This window comes from Leucoraja erinacea, chromosome 8 (genome assembly GCF_028641065.1).
Source record: "Leucoraja erinacea ecotype New England chromosome 8, Leri_hhj_1, whole genome shotgun sequence".
Classification (NCBI taxonomy): Eukaryota; Metazoa; Chordata; class Chondrichthyes; order Rajiformes; family Rajidae; genus Leucoraja; species Leucoraja erinaceus.
Window position 1 is genome coordinate 31,405,317 of NC_073384.1, and position 19,569 is coordinate 31,424,885.

A 19,569-nucleotide genomic window follows, 5' to 3' on the forward strand; every position below is an offset into this window, starting at 1 on the left:
CCCCTCAGACGCAGTGCCAGGCCCACCATAAGATCTGTTACAACCTGGCCTGAAAATGCACTCTCCAATCTACAGGACTGCTTTACACAGACAAACTGGGACATATTCGAACACCAGGATCTGGAAACTCTCACAGAATCGGTGCTGGACTATATCAAGTTCTGCATCGGAAATGTGACTGTAGACAAAAATGTACGGATTTTCCCAAACCAGAAACCCTGGATGTCCAGCCAGGTCCGCACACTCCTCAGAGCCCGCGATGCTGCCTTCAGGTCAGGTGACAGAGCTCTGTACAGGGCTGCTCGAGCCGATCTGAAAAGTGGTATTAAAAAAGCCAAGGCGGACCATAAGAGGAGCATAGAGTCGCACTTGTCCAGCAATAATGCACGGGAGGTATGGCGGGGCATACAAGACATTACCAACTACAGAGGCTGTGCCACAAAGTCAGAAGACCTGAGTGCGCCGCTGGCAGAAAAGCTAAATTGCTTCTTCTCCCGCTTTGAAACATCACAACAGCAGCACTCACCTGCTACAGCCCTGTTTCCACCCTCACCTGGCTCCTGTACTACTCCACTCACTGTCAGGGAACACGATGTCAGACGGGTGCTCCTGGCACTGAACCCCAAGAAGGCTACCGGCCCAGATGGAGTCCCTGGTAAGGTGCTCAAAGCGTGCGCCCACCAGCTCACTGCCATCTTCACCAGAATTTTCAACCTCTCCCTGGCCCAGGCAGTTATTCCGTCCTGCCTAAAATCAGCCACAATCGTCCCTGTGCCGAAGAAGTCTACCATCACCAGCCTTAATGACTACCGTCCTGTGGCCCTCACTCCGGTAATCACGAAGTGCTTCGAGAGGTTGGTCCTCCAGCACATCAAGGACTACCTACCACCAGACTTCGACCCCCACCAATTCGCCTATCGCCAAAACAGATCCACAGAAGACGCCATTACCGTAGCTCTCCACTCTGTGCTGAGCCATCTGGAGCAGGGGCAGAGCTACGTCCGGATGCTCTTTGTGGATTTTAGTTCAGCCTTTAATACAATCATTCTGGACATTCTCATTGGTAAACTGGTCACTCTTGGCCTCCCCACTGTCACATGTACCTGGATAAAGGATTTCCTCACTAACCGGCCCCAGACTGTGAGACTCGGCCCCCACCTCTCCTCCACTCGCAGGTTGAGTATCGGTTCCCCACAGGGCTGTGTGCTAAGCCCCCTCTTATACTGTCTCTACACCTACGACTGTAGTCCGGCCCACAACAACAACCGCATCGTCAAATTTGCTGACGACACTACTGTGGTCGGACTTATTTCGAGGGGAGACGAGGCAGCCTACAGAGAGGAAGTCCTGAAGTTGACAACCTGGTGCTCAGAAAACAATCTGGCTCTGAACACCAGGAAAACAAAAGAGCTCATTGTCGACTTCAGGAGGCACAGCACCGACTTAGCCCCCCTACACATCAACGGCGAGTGTGTGGAGAGGGTCAACACCTTCCGGTTTCTCGGCGTCCATATCGCTGCTGACATCTCCTGGACAGACAACACAACAGCGGTCATCAAGAAGGCTCAGCAGCGGCTGCACTTCCTGAGGGTCCTCAGGAAGCACAACCTGGACTCTAACCTGCTGCTGACCTTCTACCGCTCGTCCATCGAGAGCCTGCTGACATACTGCATTACAGCATGGTATGGCAGCTGCACCATGGCAGACAGCGAGAGGCTTCAGAGGGTAACCAGGACAGCGCAGAGGATCATTGGCTGCCCTCTCCCCTCCTTGATGGACATCTACACCTCCCGCTGCCTTAGCAGGGCAAAGAAGATCACCAAAGACAGCTCCCATCCTGCGTTTGGACTGTTCGACCTGCTGCCCTCTGGAAGGCGCTATAGGTGCATCAAATCCAGGACAAACAGACTCAGGAATAGTTGCTTTCCGAGAATTATAACTACTATAAATTCAAATTCACACATGCACTGACTACACCGCCCAACACGGACTTCCATCTGTATATATGTATATATGTATGTAGCGCCGCAGAATTTGTGCACCTATTCCCCCCCCCCCCCCCCCATCTCCCTTCTGTTTTTTGTTTTTTCTGTTTCTTGTTTTTTGTGCTAAATTGTATGTATGCACTGAGTACGAGCAGCTTTCAGTTTCACTGTACATGTATAGTGACAATAAATGGCATATCTATATCTATATCTATCTTACCAGAGCTCCTTGTTGCCACAGGGTTAATTGTTGCTTTGATGTCAAAGGCTTTCACTCTCAACTCACATCGGGAGTGTTTTTACACTTGTGGTCCTGGGTTGCTTCTCAAAAGTATGACTGGTTTAGCTTCCAGCAAAGCCTTCTGAATTCATTGAACCCAAATGATCCCCAACAGATGCTGGAATCTGGATCAAAAAACAAACCACTGGAGAAACTCAGCGGGTAGAGCAGCATCTGTGGAGGTAGAAGGATAGTTGACGTTTTGGGTCAGGGCCCGATGCAGGATCTCAACCTGAAAGGTTGATCCATTTGATTTCATAAAAGCTGCTTGAAAAGCTTGCTAATAATGACCAGGTGAGGAACATTCTGGGCCATGGCCAGATAAATTGCGTTTTGACCTGGAGAACAGTGGTTCTGGTGAAATCCAGCATTGGGGATGGTTGGTAAATAAGTGCCATGATGCCATTCCTGCGAAATTTTTATTCCTCCCAAGAGTCAAGGATTGAAAAGTACTAGAACAATTATATTTGCTGCAACTTTCCAGGCACATTAATCACACAACACAATAAATAAATCTACAATAAATTATCAGTTTTCCTAAGTAAACCAAACCATGATAGTGCAAGCCAAAGTATGTTGTGCAACCTTAGCAGGGCAAAGTCTATAATAGTTCAGTGCTGATGTGAGATTGCGGTTAGGGTTATGCAGAGTGGTTCAAGAGTTTAATGGTTCCATGAGAAATGCAGATGCTGGAATCTTGAACAAAAAACAGTCTGGAGAAACAATGTGGGTCAGGCAGCATCTGTGGAAGAAAATTAGCAGACACTTTTAGTTGGGACCCTTCTTCAGACTGGGGAGGAAGCTCGTAAAGAGAGGTAGAGATGGGAAAAAGGCTGACAAGTGATAGGCAATACAGAGAAGGAGGGATGATTGGTGGATGAGTGGAGATAGTGACAAAGGCTTGAAGTGAAATGGGGACAAAAGAATGTCACATAAGGAAGGAAGTGAAGGAGTGCAATGTAAAGCCAGAAGGAGGGATATGGGTGGGAGTTAAGCGGAAGGAGGAGGGCCAAGGTACAGGGTGATGGAAGTAAAGTGTGTGCACCGGGAGAGTGAGAATTGGGAAGGAAAGTGGAGCACTGGAGGAAACCTACTCAGTCACAGGGAGTATTTACAGACAGGACCCGAGAACAGGATTGGATCCAAGTCTCTGGAACAGGGAGGCACCTGGTCCATCAGTTCTCACTATGCCAAACAAAACAAAAATAAGTAGCTTCCTTCTTTTTGCACCATCAATGCGATCAACAGTGTCTTACAGTTAAGTAATTTTTGGCTATAGTCGCAGTTGTAATTAGGAATTTGCAACAGCCAATTTTGCACAAATAGCAAAATGATAAGGGTCTGATGATCAATTTCAGTGACATTAATTGATTTCAACATTATCCTAGGCATCAAGGATGAAGACGCTGTTCCACTTGGGCGACCGAATCTGCAAGTTTAGCAGTGTCTATGACCTTCAAACTCGCAACACAGTCGACACGTGGTCCTAGGAGGTCCTATGAGGTCGCTGGAACTCTCCTTCATGTTCGACGGATATTCCCGAATACTCGTGACCTCAGCTAGGTCGCTGAAAAATTTTCAGCATTTTCCGCGAGTACAAATTGGTCGGCATGGTTCTTTTAAACTTGTAATGCAGTGGTATGGGGTCGTTATTTAGTTACAGGCAGTCGTGGCAAGCCGTAGGCAATCTCCTTCGCCGGACATATTGATTGGCTCATCGGAGTTTTCAGGACCAAGGAAAACCTGTAGGTAAAATGCCTGCTAAACTTTATTATACTTCTTAAAAGTGTCTCCACTCATTCTCCCCCCCCCCCTTCTCTCCCCTTCTCTCCCCCCCACCCCCCCCCCCCCCCCCCCCCCCCCCCCCCTTCTCCCTCCTTCTCTCCCCCTGTGCACTCTAAAGGACTTACCGTACACTGTGGCAGCCGTTTACGTTCCTCTTCATCACACAGACAGCGCTCCCCCGCTTTTCCTGGCCCCCGGCATGTGTTTGTGTGCGCGGTCGGTCGACCCAGCTCTCGGTTTCAACATGGACGGTCGATCCAGCTCGAGGCTTTCCAGGCGAGTGCCCTCGAGCTTGAAGGTCGAAGACACTATTCTTAACTCACGAATTAGGTCGCCCAAGTGGGACAGCCCCTTAACTTTCCTGCTCTTCTTCAATAGAGAATCATAGATTCAAACAGCACTGAAACAGGCCCCCTGGCCCAATGCATCCATGCTAACCAAGATGCCCCATATCAGCTAATCTAATTTGCCCATTTTTGGCACATCCCTCCAAATCTTTCCATCGATATACCTGCCCAAATGTTGTTTAAATGCAGTTATTGTACTTGCCTCAACTACTTCCTCTGGCAGCTATAATGTTAACGATTTTTTACATCCACCTAATAGAATAGACAATGTCTCTGTTTCATGTCTTATCTGACAGGGGGCCACTCAAATACAGACTCAGACCTGGACTAGATCATCAGACTACATTTTTGTACTAAAGTCTCTGCAATGGGACTTTAATTATCATTATTTCTCAGTCTTATAACCTTCCACTAATAGGGTGACACTGTTCATCTGTACTGAAGACATTACAATAGCCTTTCACATTCTAAATCAAATTTTAATGATCCTTGGTCCCATCTTCATTTAATTAATGCATAATATGAAGAATATAGATAGTAGTGTTGAGGCAGTAATTGAAACCTCACATTCAGCAGATGGCCATAAAACATTCAGACAGTTTATGAAACCCTCTGAGCTTTCAAATTAAATTTCAGCCTTCATGCCACTCCCTAATTTTACAAGAGATTCTTTTTTCTTTATAAAAATAAAACCGTTTTAATTATATCAAATATTTCTGCCAATTACATGGAAATTTACTAAAACCTTCAGGAAAAATTGATAATAATGTCCTCAAAACTGTTGTAATGACATGATTTAAACAACATTCCAGATATGAAATTTGGCAGATTTCCTGTAAATATTGATCTTGTAGTCACAGACGGCTGCAGCACGAAACAGAACATTGACTGTGACCCAGAAAAGCTAGTCATTTAGTCCTATTCCAAAGTCCTTTACATGCATGCTTTTTAATACTTAACCCCTTTAAATCTATATTACTAAAATTCTGATCTTGACCACTTCCTATTGTTCTGTATATTAATTTTAGAAAAAACGCTGCCACTTACGGCTGTGATTTTTGGACATCTTACTCAGAATCTCCCTCCACTGTGCAGGACAAGAGGATTTTTCCCATTGATGAAAAATAAAAGAGTTATTAGTGTTTAAAAAATGTTGAGATTCTCTCTCCTGAAGGCCATGCCCCTTCCAGAGAGACTATAAAACCCAGAAGTGTTGAGTGTCCCATTCAGTCTCTGCAAGACGGGGGAGTGAGAGAGTCACGTCTCTCAGTCTGAGCTGCGAATAACACTGAACACATGTCTACTAAGCTGTGAGTGTGGTTTTACTGACCTTGAGTGCCCCTAATGTGGTTTGAAATCATTATATTAATGATTTGGAAGAGGGAATTAGAGCAACACTAGCAAGTTTGCAGATGACACAAAGCTGGGTGGCAGTGTGAACTGTGAAAAGGATGTTAGGAGGTTGCAGGGTGACCTGGACAGGTTAAGTGGGCAGTGGGCAGATGCAGTATATATAGGTAAATGTGAGGTTATCCACTTTGGCGGCAGATTATTATCTTAATGGGGTTAAATTAGGTAAGGGGGAGGTGCAGCGAGACCTGGGCGTCCTTGTACACCGATCACTGAAAGTTGGCTTACAGGTACAGCAGGCAGTGAAGAAAGCTAATGGAATGTAGGCCTTCATAACAAGAGGATTTCAGTATAGGAGTAAAGAGGTTCTTCTGCAGTTGTATATGGCTCTGGTGAGACCACATCTAGAGTATTGCGTACAGTTCCGGTCTCCTAATTTGAGGAAGGACATCCTTGTGATTGAGGCAGTGCTGCGTAGGTTCACAAGATTGATCCCTGGGATGGCGGGACTGTCATATGAAGAAAGATTGAAAAGACTAGGCTTGTATTCACTGGAGTTTAGAAGGATGAGGGGCTATCTTATAGAAACATATAAAATTATAAAAGGACTGGACTAGCTAGATGCAGGAAAAATGGTCCCAACGTTGGGCGAGTCCACAACCAGGGGCCACACTTAGAATAAAGGGGAGGTCATTTAAGACTGAGGTGAGAACAAACTTTTTTACCCAGAGAGTTGTGAATTTATGGGATTCCCTGCCACAGAGGGCAGTGGAGGCCAAGTCACTGGATGGATTTAAGAGAGAGTTAGATAGAGCTCTAGGGGCTAGTGGAGTCAAGGAATATGGGGAGAAGGCAGGCACGGGTTATTGATAGGGGGACGATCAGCCATGGTCACAATGAATGGCGGTGCTGGCACGAAGGGCCGAATGGCCTCCTCCTGCACCTATTTTCTATGTTTCTATGAAAATGGGGTTGGTTTGAAATAAAAGCACAGCAAATGGTGGTCGGTGGTGGTTAATTTGAAATAAAAGCATAGCAAATGATTGTTGGTGCTGGATGGTTTGAAATAAAAGCACAGCAAATGGGTAAACTTGACACCTTCCTGTTTGCACTGTATATTGATTTTAGATAAAACACTACCAATTACGGCTGTGATTTTTGGCCATCTTACTCAGTCCCCCTCCACTCATCAGGTGCAGAGGATTCTTTCCACCAATGAAAAATAAAATTGTTATAAGTGTTTAAAAAATGTTGAGAATCTCTCTCCTGTCAATCATACCATGAAGGCCACACCCCATCTGGTGGGAAGGGCGAGGGGTTATAAAACCTAGAAGTGTGGATGTGGCTCAGTCGCTGCAAGATGGGGGATGGAGAGGTCACATCTGAGCTGTGAATCAACTGAACACACTGAATGTCCACTGAACTGTGAGTGTGGTGTTTATGTGGTGTTTTGTGGGGTTTTATGGTGGTTTCACCCTGCTTGAAATTGTATGAAACTGCATTTGAATGTGGTGGCCTTGCACCCTGCATGACTCAGAGCTCCTGTGGATTTGGAAGCAACAGCAACCAAGAGCAGCAGGAGAAAACACTGATTGGCTCCAGCCCAAGTGGGAGGAGAGTTAGAAGTGAGTCAGAGGGGGGAAAACAATTGAAAGCTGAGGAAATTGGTTTGTAAATTGGTAAATTAGGCAATTCATCATTCACCTGTTTCAGGTCCCTTGCAGTCAGAAACAGGTGAATTGATCGTGGGGAACAAGGACATGGCAGACCAATTGAATAACTACTTTGGTTCTGTCTTCACTAAAGAAGACATAAATAATCTGCCGGAAATAGCAGGGGACCGGGGGTCAAATGAGATGGAGGAACTGAGTGAAATCCAGGTTAGCCGGGAAGTGGTGTTAGGTAAATTGAATGGATTAAAGGCTGATAAATCCCCAGGGCCAGATAGGCTGCATCCCAGAGTACTTAAGGAAGTAGCCCCAGAAATAGTGGATGCATTAGTGATAATTTTTCAAAACTCTTTAGATTCTGGAGTAGTTCCTGAGGATTGGAGGATAGCTAATGTAACCCCACTTTTTAAAAAGGGAGGGAGAGAGAAAACGGGGAATTACAGACCAGTTAGTCTAACGTCGGTAGTGGGGAAACTGCTAGATTCAGTTATTAAAGATGGAATAGCAGTACATTTGGAAAGTGGTGAAATAATTTGACAAAGTCAGCATGGATTTATGAAAGGTAAATCATGTCTGATGAATCTTGTAGAATTTTTCGAGGATGTAACTACAGGTGCACAACCTTTTATCCGAAAGCCTTGGGACCAGACACTTTTCGTAATTCAGAATTTTTCGGCTTTCGGAATGGAAGATTTTTAGCGTAGTGGTAGAGTGCTCGGCTCATATCCGCAAGATCGCGAGTTTGCGCCACGATCCCAGCAGTTACTCAATCGCGAGTTTGAGTCTTCAATGTAGTTTTTTCTTGCAGAATAGGAGAGAATAGGGAGGGTTAGGCTGGGATCATTCTCTGCGAGATGATCTTAGTGCGGGAGACAAGTGTAGGAGAGGTGTACTGACTGTGTGGGCAGAACTTTGGAAGTGATTGCCCACCATTCTCAAAAGCCGCTGTGTCTCCCTGTCTCTCCAACTCCAGAGGAATCCGCTCCCCGATGGGCCGCTACGGCGACAAGTGGCAGTTCGCCCACAGCCCGAGCTGCGCCCCTTCATCCGCAACCCGGGTTCCTCTGGAGTTGGAGCGGGGCTGGGCTAGAGTTGTAGCTGGCTGTGAGTCTCTGTGATCTCCGTGCTTGCAGTGGGCCTGGGGGTCGATGTCCCGATGAGGGGGCGCAGCTCGGGCTGTGGGCAAATGCCACTTGTCGCCGTAGCGGCCCATCGGGGAGCGGCTTCTGGTGGTCCTGACGTCTCTCAGCTCCTGTCCAGGGGGACGGCCGGAGACGTCAGGACCAACGGGAACCCGCTCCCCGATGCGCCGCTACAGCGACAAGTGGCAGTTCGCCCACAGCCCGAGCTGCGGCCCCTCATCCGCAACCCGGGTTCCTCTGGAGTTGGAGCGGGGCTGGGCTAGAGTTGTTGCTGGCTGTGAGTCTCCGGGATCTCCGTGCTTGCAGTCAGTGTCCCGTTGGTCCTGACGTCTCCGGCCACCCCCCTGGAATGGAGCTGAGACTGGGAACTGTACCGCCCTTGCCCCCTCCCTCTGCAACTGCAAACAACCCCATTCTCCTGCTCACCTGCAAGGGCGGTACAGTTCCCAGCCTCAGCTCCTGTACAGGGGGGTGGCCGGAGATGTCACAGCCCGAGCTGCGCCCCCTCATCCGCAACCCGGGTTCCTCTGGAGTTGGAGCGGGGCTGGGCTGGAGTTGCTGCTGGCTGTGAGTCTCTGGGATCTCCGTGCTTGCAGTCGGTGTCCCGTTGGTCCTGACGTCTCCGGTCACCCCCTAGAATGGAGCTGAGACTGGGAACTGTACCGCCCTTACCCCCTCCCTCTGCAACTGCAAACAACCCCACAGTTCCCAGTCTCAGCTCCTGCACAGGGGGGTGGCCGGAGACGTCACAGCCTGAGCTGCGCCCCCTCATCCGCAACCCCAAGACGTACTTTGCACACCATCAGCTTCTGTCCCTACGGAGAGCGTGTTCCTCTGTATTGGAGCGGGGCTGGACTGCTGCTGGCTGTAGGTCTCTGGGATCTCCGTGCTTGCAGTGGGCCTGGGGGCCGGTGTCCCGTTGGTCCTGACGTCTCCGGTGACTGGCACTGGCTCCGACGTGAAGACAGTGCAATGGGCGGGGAGCTGGAGAGGGGAGGGAAGGGGTCACACACATGGCCGGGAAGCAGAGGGGCGTATCGTGAGTCTACCGTGGGAACTTTTTTAACTCAACGGGCAGGCAGCAGCAGATTGTCAATTATCAACCCTCCCGCGCAATATACCCTCACCTTCTCTTTTATGAATGGGGATTTAGTTCCCCTTTCTTCGAGGACCGACCGGAGGTTCCGCTGTCACCTCTGCGGGCCGCCCTCGGTGAACGTCTTCAAGGACCTTTTTTCAAGGACCGAAAAAATGTCCGCTATTCAGAGCTTTTCGTTATTTGGATCGTCGGATAAAAGGTTGTGCACCTGTAGTAGAGTGGATAAGGGAGAACCAGTGGATGTGTTATATCTGGACTTTCAGAAGGCTTTCGACAAGGTCCCACATAAGAGATTAGTATGCAAACTTAAAGCACACGGTATTGGGGGTTCAGTATTGATGTGGATAGAGAACTGGCTGGCAGACAGGAAGCAAAGAGTAGGAGTAAACGGATCCTTTTCACAATGGCAGGCAGTGACTAGTGGGATACCGCAAGGCTCAGTGCTGGGACCCCAGCTATTTACGATATATATTAATGATTTGGACGAGGGAATTGAATGCAACATCTCCAAGTTTGCGGATGACACGAAGCTGGGGGGCAGTGTTAGCGGTGAGGAGGATGCTAGGAGGCTGCAAGGTGACTTGGATAGGCTGGGTGAGTGGGCAAATGCATGGCAGATGCAGTATAATGTGGATAAATGTGAGGTTATCCACTTTGGTGGCAAAAACAGGAAAGTAGACTATTATCTGAATGGTGGCCGATTAGGAAAGGGGGAGATGCAAAAAGACCTGGCTGTCATGGTACACCAGTCATTAAAAATAGGCATGCAGGTGCAGCAGGCAGTGAAGAAGGCGAATGGTATGTTAGCATTCATAGCAAAAGTATTCGAGTATAGGAGCAGGGAGGTTCTACTGCAGTTGTACAGGGTCTTGGTGAGACCACACCTGGAGTATTGCGTACAGGTTTGGTCTCCTAATCTAAGGAAAGACATTCTTGCCATAGAGGGAGTACAGAGAAGGTTCACCAGACTGATTCCTGGGATGTCAGGAATTTCATATGAAGAAAGACTGGATCGGCTCGGTTTGTACTCGCTAGAATTTAGAAGATTGAGGGGGGGATCTTATAGAAACGTACAAAATTCTTAAGGGGTTGGACAGGCTAGATGCAGGAAGATTGTTTCCGATGTTGGGGAAGTCCAGAACAAGGGGTCGCAGTTTAAGGATAAGGGGGAAATATTTTAGGACCGAGATGAGGAAAACATTTTTCACACAGAGAGTGGTGAATTTCTGGAATTCTCTGCCACAGATGGTAGTTGAGTCCAGTTCATTGGCTATATTTAAGAGGGAGTTAGATGTGGTCCTTGTGGCTAAAGGAATCAGGGGGTATGGAGAGAAGGCAGGTACAGGATAATGAGTTGGATGATCAGCTATGATCATATTGAATGGCGGTGCAGGCTCGAAGGGCCGAATGGCCTACTTCTGCACCTTTTTTCTATGTTTCTATGTTTCAATATAAGCAAGACGGCTCTTGGGGAGCGGCAGTGAGGGAACAGCCTTGTGAGTAAATTATGAGTCTTTGGAAGTGTATTGTGAGTAAAGTGTGAGTCTTTGGCCCGAGAGTCTTTGGCCCGAGAGTCCCGAGAGTCTTCGGCGAGGAGGCTGAGGAGAGGAGGCTACGCAAAACGCTGGAGCGGGAGAGATGAAAGAAGGAGATGTCAAGCAAGCTGATTCAGTGTGATGCTTGCAGTGTGTGGGAGGTCAAGGACACTGCTGGTGCCTCTGGCTGCTACAAATGTGAGAAGTGCCTCCAGGTACAGCTCCTGAAGGACCGTGTTGGGGAACTGGAGAAGCAAGTAGATGACCTCGGGTTCATCCGAGAAACTGAGTCGTTCCCCGACAAGTCCTACAGTAAGATTGTCAGACCTAAGGTACTGGAAGAGAGAAGGTGGGTGACGGTGAGAAAGGGAGGGAAGCATGGAATGCAAACGTCCCCGGGTGTTGTACCTCTTGTGAACAGGTTCATCCACTTAGAAGCTGTCGGGACAGAAGACGTTATTACATTGAGCGGCGGACTGGCTTGCGAAGCAAATAGGGCTGTTGAGCCAAAACCAAAGAGGCCAATGGCAGGCAACGCCATTGCAGTGGGAGACTCCATTGTGAGAGGTACGGACAGGGGTTTCTGCGGCAACAGATGGGATTCAAGGATGGTGTGCTGCCTTCCTGGTGCCAGGATACAGGATGTCACGGACAGATTGCAGAAAATCCTCAAGGGCGAAGGTGAACAGCCGGAAGTGGTAGTGCATGTCGGCACAAACGATGTCGGAAAGAAGGGGATGAATATTCTGCAGCGTGACTTTAGAGAGCTCGGAAAAATGCTGAAAATCAGGACCTCCAGGGTTGTTATCTCCGGTTTGCTTCCAGTTCCTCGTGCTGGTGAGAGCAGGAACAGTGAGATACGGGACCTGAATGTATGGCTGAGGAACTGGTGCATGGGGCAGGGATTTAGATTATAAGATCACTGGGATCTGTTTTGGAGTAAGGGGGAACTGCACAAAAGGGACGGATTCCATCTTAACAGGTGGGGGACCAGCATTCTGGCAGGCAGGTTTGCCACTGCTACACGAGTGGTTTTAAACTGAATATGGGGGGGGGGGGGGGGGGGGGGGGGTCAAATGGGGGTTAGTCGAGGATGGAGTTAAAGCAAAAGGGTTTCTTAAATGTGTGAGTGGAGAGACAGAGGGGTGTAAAATGAGGGTAGAAGCAATAGGTAGCAAGGTGAAATGTGGCAGGCAGACAAATCCAGGGCAAAAATCAAAAAGGGGTTTGTATAAGGGGTAAGGGCTTATAATTGTATAAGGGGTAAGGGTGTTGTAAAAACAAGTCTGAAGGCTTTGTGTCTCAATGCAAGGAGCATTTGTAATAAGGTTGATGAGTTGAATGTGCAGATAGCTATTAATGACTATGATATAGTTGAGATCACGGAGACATGGCTCCAGGGTGACCAAGGCTGGGAGCTGAACATCCAGGGATATTAAATATTCAGGAGGGATAGACAGAAAGGAAAAGGAGGTGGGGTAGCGTTGCTGTTTAGAGAGGAGATTAACGCAATAGAAAGGAAGGACATTAGCTTGGAGGATGTGGAATCGATATAGGTAGAGCTGCGAAACGCAAGTGGGAGTTGTGTACAGGCCACCTAACAGTGGTAGTGGAGTTGGGGATGGCATCAAACAGGAAATTAGAAATGCGTGCAACAAAGGTAAAACAGTTATAATGGGTGACTTCAATCTACATATAGATTGGGTGAATCAAATTGGCAAGGGTGCCGAGGAAGAGGATTTCTTGGAATGTATGCGGGATAGTTTTCTAAACCAACATGTAGTGGAACCAACGAGAGAGCAGGCTATTCTAGACTGGGTATTGAGTAATGAGGAAGGGTTAGTTAGCAGTCTTGTTGTGCGTGGCCCCTTGGGCAAGAGTGAGCATAATATGGTTGAGTTCTTCATTAGGATGGAGCGTGACATTGTTAATTCAGAAACAAGGGTCCTGAACTTAAAGAAAGGTGGCTTTGAGGATATGAGATGTGAATTGGCCAAGATAGACTGGCAATTGATTCTTAAAGGGTTGACAGTGGATATGCAATGGAAGACATTTAAAAACTGCATGGATGAACTACAACAATTGTTCATCCCAGTTTGGCAAAATAATAAATCAGGGAAGGTAGTGCATCCGTGGATAACAAGGGAAATCAGGGATAGTATCAAAACAAAAGATGAAGCGTACAAATTAGCCAGAAAAAGCAGCCTACCAGACTGGGAGAAATTCAGAGTCCAGCAGAGGAGGACAAAAGGCTTAATTAGGAAAGGGAAAATAGATTATGAAAGAAAACTGGCAGGGAACATAATAACTGACTGCAAAAGTTTTGAGAGATATGTGAAGAGAAAAAGATTGGTTAAAACAAATGTAGGTCCCTTGCAGTCAGAAACAGGTGAATTGATCATGGGGAACAAGGACATGGCAGACCAATTGAATAACTACTTTGGTTCTGTCTTCACTAAGGAAGACATAAATAATCTGCCGGAAATAGCAGGGGACCGGGGGTCAAATGAGATGGAGGAACTGAGTGAAATCCAGGTTAGCCGGGAAGTGGTGTTAGGTAAATTGAATGGATTAAAGGCTGATAAATCCCCAGGGCCAGATAGGCTGCATCCCAGAGTACTTAAGGAAGTAGCCCCAGAAATAGTGGATGCATTAGTGATAATTTTTCAAAACTCTTTAGATTCTGGAGTAGTTCCTGAGGATTGGAGGATAGCTAATGTAACCCCACTTTTTAAAAAGGGAGGGAGAGAGAAAACAGGGAATTACAGACCAGTTAGTCTAACATCGGTAGTGGGGAAACTGCTAGAGTCAGTTATTAAAGATGGGATAGCAGTACATTTAGAAAGTGGTGAAATCATTGGACAAAGTCAGCATGGATTTATGAAAGGTAAATCATGTCTGACGAATCTTATAGAATTTTTTGAGGATGTAACTAGTAGAGTGGATAAGGGAGAACCAGTGGATGTGTTATATCTGGACTTTCAGAAGGCTTTCGACAAGGTCCCACATAAGAGATTAGTATACAAACTTAAAGCACACAGTATTGGGGGTTCAGTATTGATGTGGATAGAGAACTGGCTGGCAGACAGGAAGCAAAGAGTAGGAGTAAACGGGTCCTTTTCACAATGGTAGGCAGTGACTAGTGGGGTACCGCAAGGTTCAGTGCTGGGACCCCAGCTATTTACAATATATATTAATGATTTGGACAAGGGAATTGAATGCAACATCTCCAAGTTTGCGGATGACACAAAGCTAGGGGGCAGTGTTAGCTGTTAGAAGGATGCTAGGAGGCTGCAAGGTGACTTGGATAGGCTGGGTGAGTGGGCAAATGCATGGCAGATGCAGTATAATGTGGATAAATGTGAGGTTATCCACTTTGGTGGCAAAATCAGGAAAGTAGACTATTATCTGAATGGTGGACGATTAGTAAAAGGGGAGATGCAACAAGACCTGGGTGTCATGGCACACCAGTCATTGAAAGTAGGCATGCAGGTGCAGCAGGCAGTGAAGAAAGCGAATGGTATGTTAGCATTCATAGAAAAAAGATTTGAATATAGGAGCAGGGAGGTACTACTGCAGTTGTACAGGGTCTTGGTGAGACCACACCTGGAGTATTGCGTACAGTTTTGGTCTCCTAATCTGAGGAAGGACATTCTTGCCACAGAGGGAGTACAGAGAAGGTTCACCAGACTGATTCCTGGGATGTCAGGACTTTCATATGAAGAAAGACTGGATAGACTCTGCTTGTACTCGCTAGAATTTAGAAGATTGAGGGGGGATCTTATAGAAACTTACAAAATTCTTAAGGGGTTGGACAGGGTAGATGCAGGAAGATTGTTCCTGATGTTGTGGAAGTCCAGAACAAGGGGTCGCAGTTTAAGGATAAGGGGGAAATCTTTTAGGACCGAGATGAGAAAAACCTTTTTCACACAGAAAGTGGTTAATCTGTGTAATCTGTGGAATTCTCTGCCACAGAAGGTAGTTGAAGCCAGTTCATTGGCTATATTTAAGAGGGAGTTAAATTCTAGCGAGTACAAACCGAGTCTATCCAGTCTTTCTTCATATAAAAGTCCTGACATCCCAGGAATCAGTCTGGTGAACCTTCTCTGTACTCCCTCTATGGCAAGAATGTCCTTCCTCAGATTAGGAGACCAAAACTGTAAGCAATACTCCAGGTGTGGTCTCACCAAGACCCTGTACAACTGCAGTAGAACCTCCCTGCTCCTATACTCAAATCCTACCACTTCAATCAGGGTGCAGGGCCACCAAACTCAAATGCAGTTTCCTACCACTTCAATCAGGGTACAAGGCCCTGTTCTACTAGTCCATGCATTTGTAAAAGAACAACACCATTTTAGATTTGACTATTAGATTTGACTATTAGCTGTTTCACCAGGGCCCTGTACAACTACAGAAGGACCTATACTCAAATCCTCTCGTTATGAAGGCCAAAATGCCATTAGCTTTCTTCACTGCCTGTTGTACCTACATGTTTACTTTCAGTGATTGGTGTACAAGGACACCCAGGTCTCATTGCATTTCCTTTTTCCTAATCTGACACAATTGAGATAATAATCTGCCTCCTTGTTCTTGCCGCCAAAGTGGACAACCTCGCATTTATTTACATTATACTACAACTGCCATGCATCTGCCCACTCACTCGACCTGTTCAAGTCACCCTGCAACCTCCTAGCATCCTCTTTACAGTTCACACTGCCACCCAGCTTTGTGTCATCTGCAAATTTGCTAGTGTTACTTTTAATCACATCATCTAAATCATTAATATATATCATAAATAGTTATGGCCCCAGCACCTACTCTTTGTCACCTATGTTATTCATCTCGTGCATCCACTCCCTTCACATTAGAGGCAATTTAGAGGCAAATTAACCTACAGACTGCACAAGGAAACCGGAACACCCAGAGAAAGCGTACATGGTCACAAGTAAATTTTTAAAAGAGCAGAAACAAAGAACTGTAGATGCTGGTTAATACCCAAACGGGCACAATGTGCTGGAGCAACTCAGTAAGTCAGGCAGCAGCTCTGGACACCATGGGTAGGTGATGTTTCGGGTTGAGACCCTTCTTCAGAAAAATGGGGGGGGGGGAGGAAAACTGGATAAGGGGAGAGGCAGGACAAAGCAACAGGTAATAATAGGTCGACATGGGGAGGGAGGGAGGAGGGGGGGGGGTTGATAGGCAGATATTTGGAACAAAGACCAGAGATAAGAACAGAAAGTGCATGACAGGTTTGAAGAATTGGAGGAAGGAAAGTAGCGGGTGGGGTTTGGATGTGGAGAAATTGGTGGGAGTCCAGATGGGGCACATGGGGGAAGAGAGGTAGTGGGTTGGGGGAGAAAGGAAGGGGGTCAGAGTGAGGGGTGGTAGTTAGGTGTATACCTCCTTCGTTGCCTCCATCCAGGGACCCCAGCAGTCCATCCAGGTGAAACAGAGGTTCACATGCATCTCCTCTATCCTCATCTCCTGCGGTTGCAGGGGAAATGACCCGGGGAAGGAGTGGTTTGGGCGGGAAGGGATGAGTGAATCAAGAAGTTGCAGAGGGAGCGGTCTCTACGGAAGGTGGAAAAGGGTGGCGGTGGGAAAATGTGACTAGTGATGGGACCACGTTGGAGGCAGAGGGGAGCAAGAGCAGAACTTGAAAATGATCATCCTTGTGTCACAGCGTGCATTCAAGCAAAGTAATTTTCTACTACCGTGTGGGCTCTGGATGAGTGCAGTCACTCTCTGCAGCAGCGCTTCATATCTTCCAGCTGTGCAACGAGCATCCACAGGGTTCTCCGCGTTTCTCTGGAGCTTGGAGTAAAATCAGACATTTGTGTTCCTCGGGTGGAGGTTTCCCAAAGACTGAAGGCATACAAATACAGGCCAAGTTCTTTACAAATCCCGTGGGGTGCTTCTTTACAAGTAACCGCATTCATGTCACACAGATAATTCCCCTTCTTTGCAGAGTGTGCTGGAGTTTGATCGGTCGCCATGGGGATAACGGTCCAGGAGCCTCTCACACCGGGGTCCTTGGCTGCAGGCTGCTGCCTGTATCAGGCTTTATTTAATAATGATTTGCGAACCCATGTCTGAGCTATTAATTTATAGTTGTTGTAATTTTTAAAGGATTTTAAAAATATCTGTATGTAGATATATATATAGATAAATAATACGCGAGTTTATATGTGGGGACCGTCAGGCGGTCGCACGGGCCGCTCGGTGCGAGGCCCCGGACATGCCAACCAAGCAGAAGGCGGCGGACGGCGGCGGCGCCGGCGCCGAGGAGGACGGGGACAGTCCGGTACCGGCAACCGGCAGCGGCACCGGCCGCGTAATGGAGAACGATGTCCTCGACTCGCTGGAGGACCTGGGGTACGGACGGGGACGGGTGGACGGGGGGGTGGGCAAGCAGGCAGGCGCCTCGCCTCGCCTCTTCCGGAGGCTTCTGCCAGGCTAGGCCGGGCCGGGCCCCAGGTGGGCGACACAGGGCGTCTGCCGCCAATGGCAGCCTGGACTCCGGCCAACATCCCCCAGTCGCCGCCGCAAGGCCTCGGGGCTCACCTGACAGCAGGCCCGGGCTGGCTGTGCCTGCGAGGTGTCGGCCATCAGCAGGCCCTGCGGCTGCTTGGTCACCCTCCGCCCCGTGCTGATCCTGCAGGTTTCATTGATAACCAGCCGCTCAGAAAGGCCGGCGAGTTTTACTTTACTCTGCTATTTTTGCCTAATTGTGTGTGGCTCATTGTTCGGCCGCATTGAACACTTGATGCAACTCTGTCGCGGTTACTGCCTTGTGGCAGGGCTGGTGATTTGACCTATTTAAGGTTATATCTTAAATGGCAAACATAGTGTTTGTTAAGCATTTACAAATCGCTTGGAAACATTAGTAACAACATCTGGCAATCTCTGACTTCACCTAGTACAAATACATGATCATCATGTTAATAACATTTGATGTCCTAAGTCAAGAAGCCAATGATCTGATTTGGATTTGAAGTGATCATTTTCAGTTAACTAAAGAACCAACATTTCTCGAAGTAAATGTTATGAACTTGCACTGTCCACTTAGTTCTGAAGGGAATCTTTCTTTCCAGTCCCATACTGATCTTTCTGTGCTCTGTATCCTTCGTTGCCAGAGGAAGGCCACAAGCAAACTAGAGAAGGGGCACCTCGTATTCCACGTGGTTAGCTAACAACCCAAAGGAATAAACATTGAATTCTCCAGTTTCAAGAAATATCTACTTCTTGTTTCTATTCTCTCCACCGTAGCCTATCCATTTCACCAACCATCCCCCCAGTAAACCCGAAGAAGGGTTTCGGCCCGAAACGTTACCTGTCTCCTTCGCTCCATAGATGCTGCTGCACCCACTGAGTTTCTCCAGCATTTTTGTGTACCCCCAGTAAACCTATTCCTTTTCACCTCCTTTGATTCATTGATACTCAATTGTCACATGTAACTAAGATACAGCTTACCTTTATTGGTCGGGACATTGAGTGTAAGAGTTCGAAAGTCTTTGCTTTTGTACACAATACACAAAGAATCGCCATGTTTCTGGCGCTGACAGTTACAAAAGTAGTCATTAGAGTCATGTTGGTCCCTCTGTTTTCGGCAGCCCCAAGCGCAGGCTCGCGATCGTTTTGCTGAACCCCTTCGCATAGTCCACCTAGGCCTACGTGATTTCTCAATTACTAAACACTAACTCCCATTCCCATAGTGACATTTCTATCCTGGGCCTCCTCCACTGTCAGAGTGAGGCCCAATGCAAACTGTAGGAACAGCACCTCATATTTTGCTTGGGCAGCCCAGTGGTATGAATATTGAATTCTCTAACTTCAAGTAACCCTTGCTTTCTCTCTCTCTCTGTCCCTCTCCCACTCTAGTTCTCTGATTAGTTTCACTGTCCTTATTAATTTTACTGGTTGTATGCCTCCTTGTCACTTTCTCCTCAGCTAACAACCATTCTATATTTCCTTATCATCGTCTGCTTTGATCTGTCGTTACCCTTCCATATCTCTAGACTCCCTCTGCCCTGACTCTCAGTCTGAAGAAGGGTCTCGACCCGAAATGTCACCCATTCCTTCTCTCCAGAGATGTTGCCTGTCCCGCTGAATTACTTCAACATTTTGTGTCTATTTGCCGAGAAGATTTACCAGGATGTTGCCAGAACTCAAGGGTCTGAGCTATAGTGAGAGGTTGAGCAGGCTGGTTTTCTATTCCCTGGAGCGCAGGAGGATGAGGGGTGATCTGAAAGAGGTTATAAAATCATGAGTGGAATAAATCGGATAGACGCAGAGTCTCTTGCCCGGAGTAGGGGAAGTATCGCATAGGTTTAAGGTAAAAGTGGAAAGATTTTGTCGGAATCTGAGAGGTAACTT

At 47.4% G+C, this 19,569-nt stretch overlaps 1 protein-coding gene across 1 annotated transcript in view; it reads left to right on the top strand.

The window, feature by feature from the left end:
- Positions 1–17,403: 17,403 nt before the first annotated feature.
- The window catches only part of fam98a (family with sequence similarity 98 member A), a 37,664-nt gene continuing 35,498 nt past the window's right edge, over positions 17,404–19,569 (top strand). Inside the window, exon 1 of the mRNA XM_055639324.1 lies at positions 17,404–17,568. Within this exon, the coding sequence (XP_055495299.1) occupies positions 17,432–17,568 (137 nt within the window). The 5' untranslated portion in view covers positions 17,404–17,431. The remainder of the gene's footprint in view (positions 17,569–19,569) is intronic.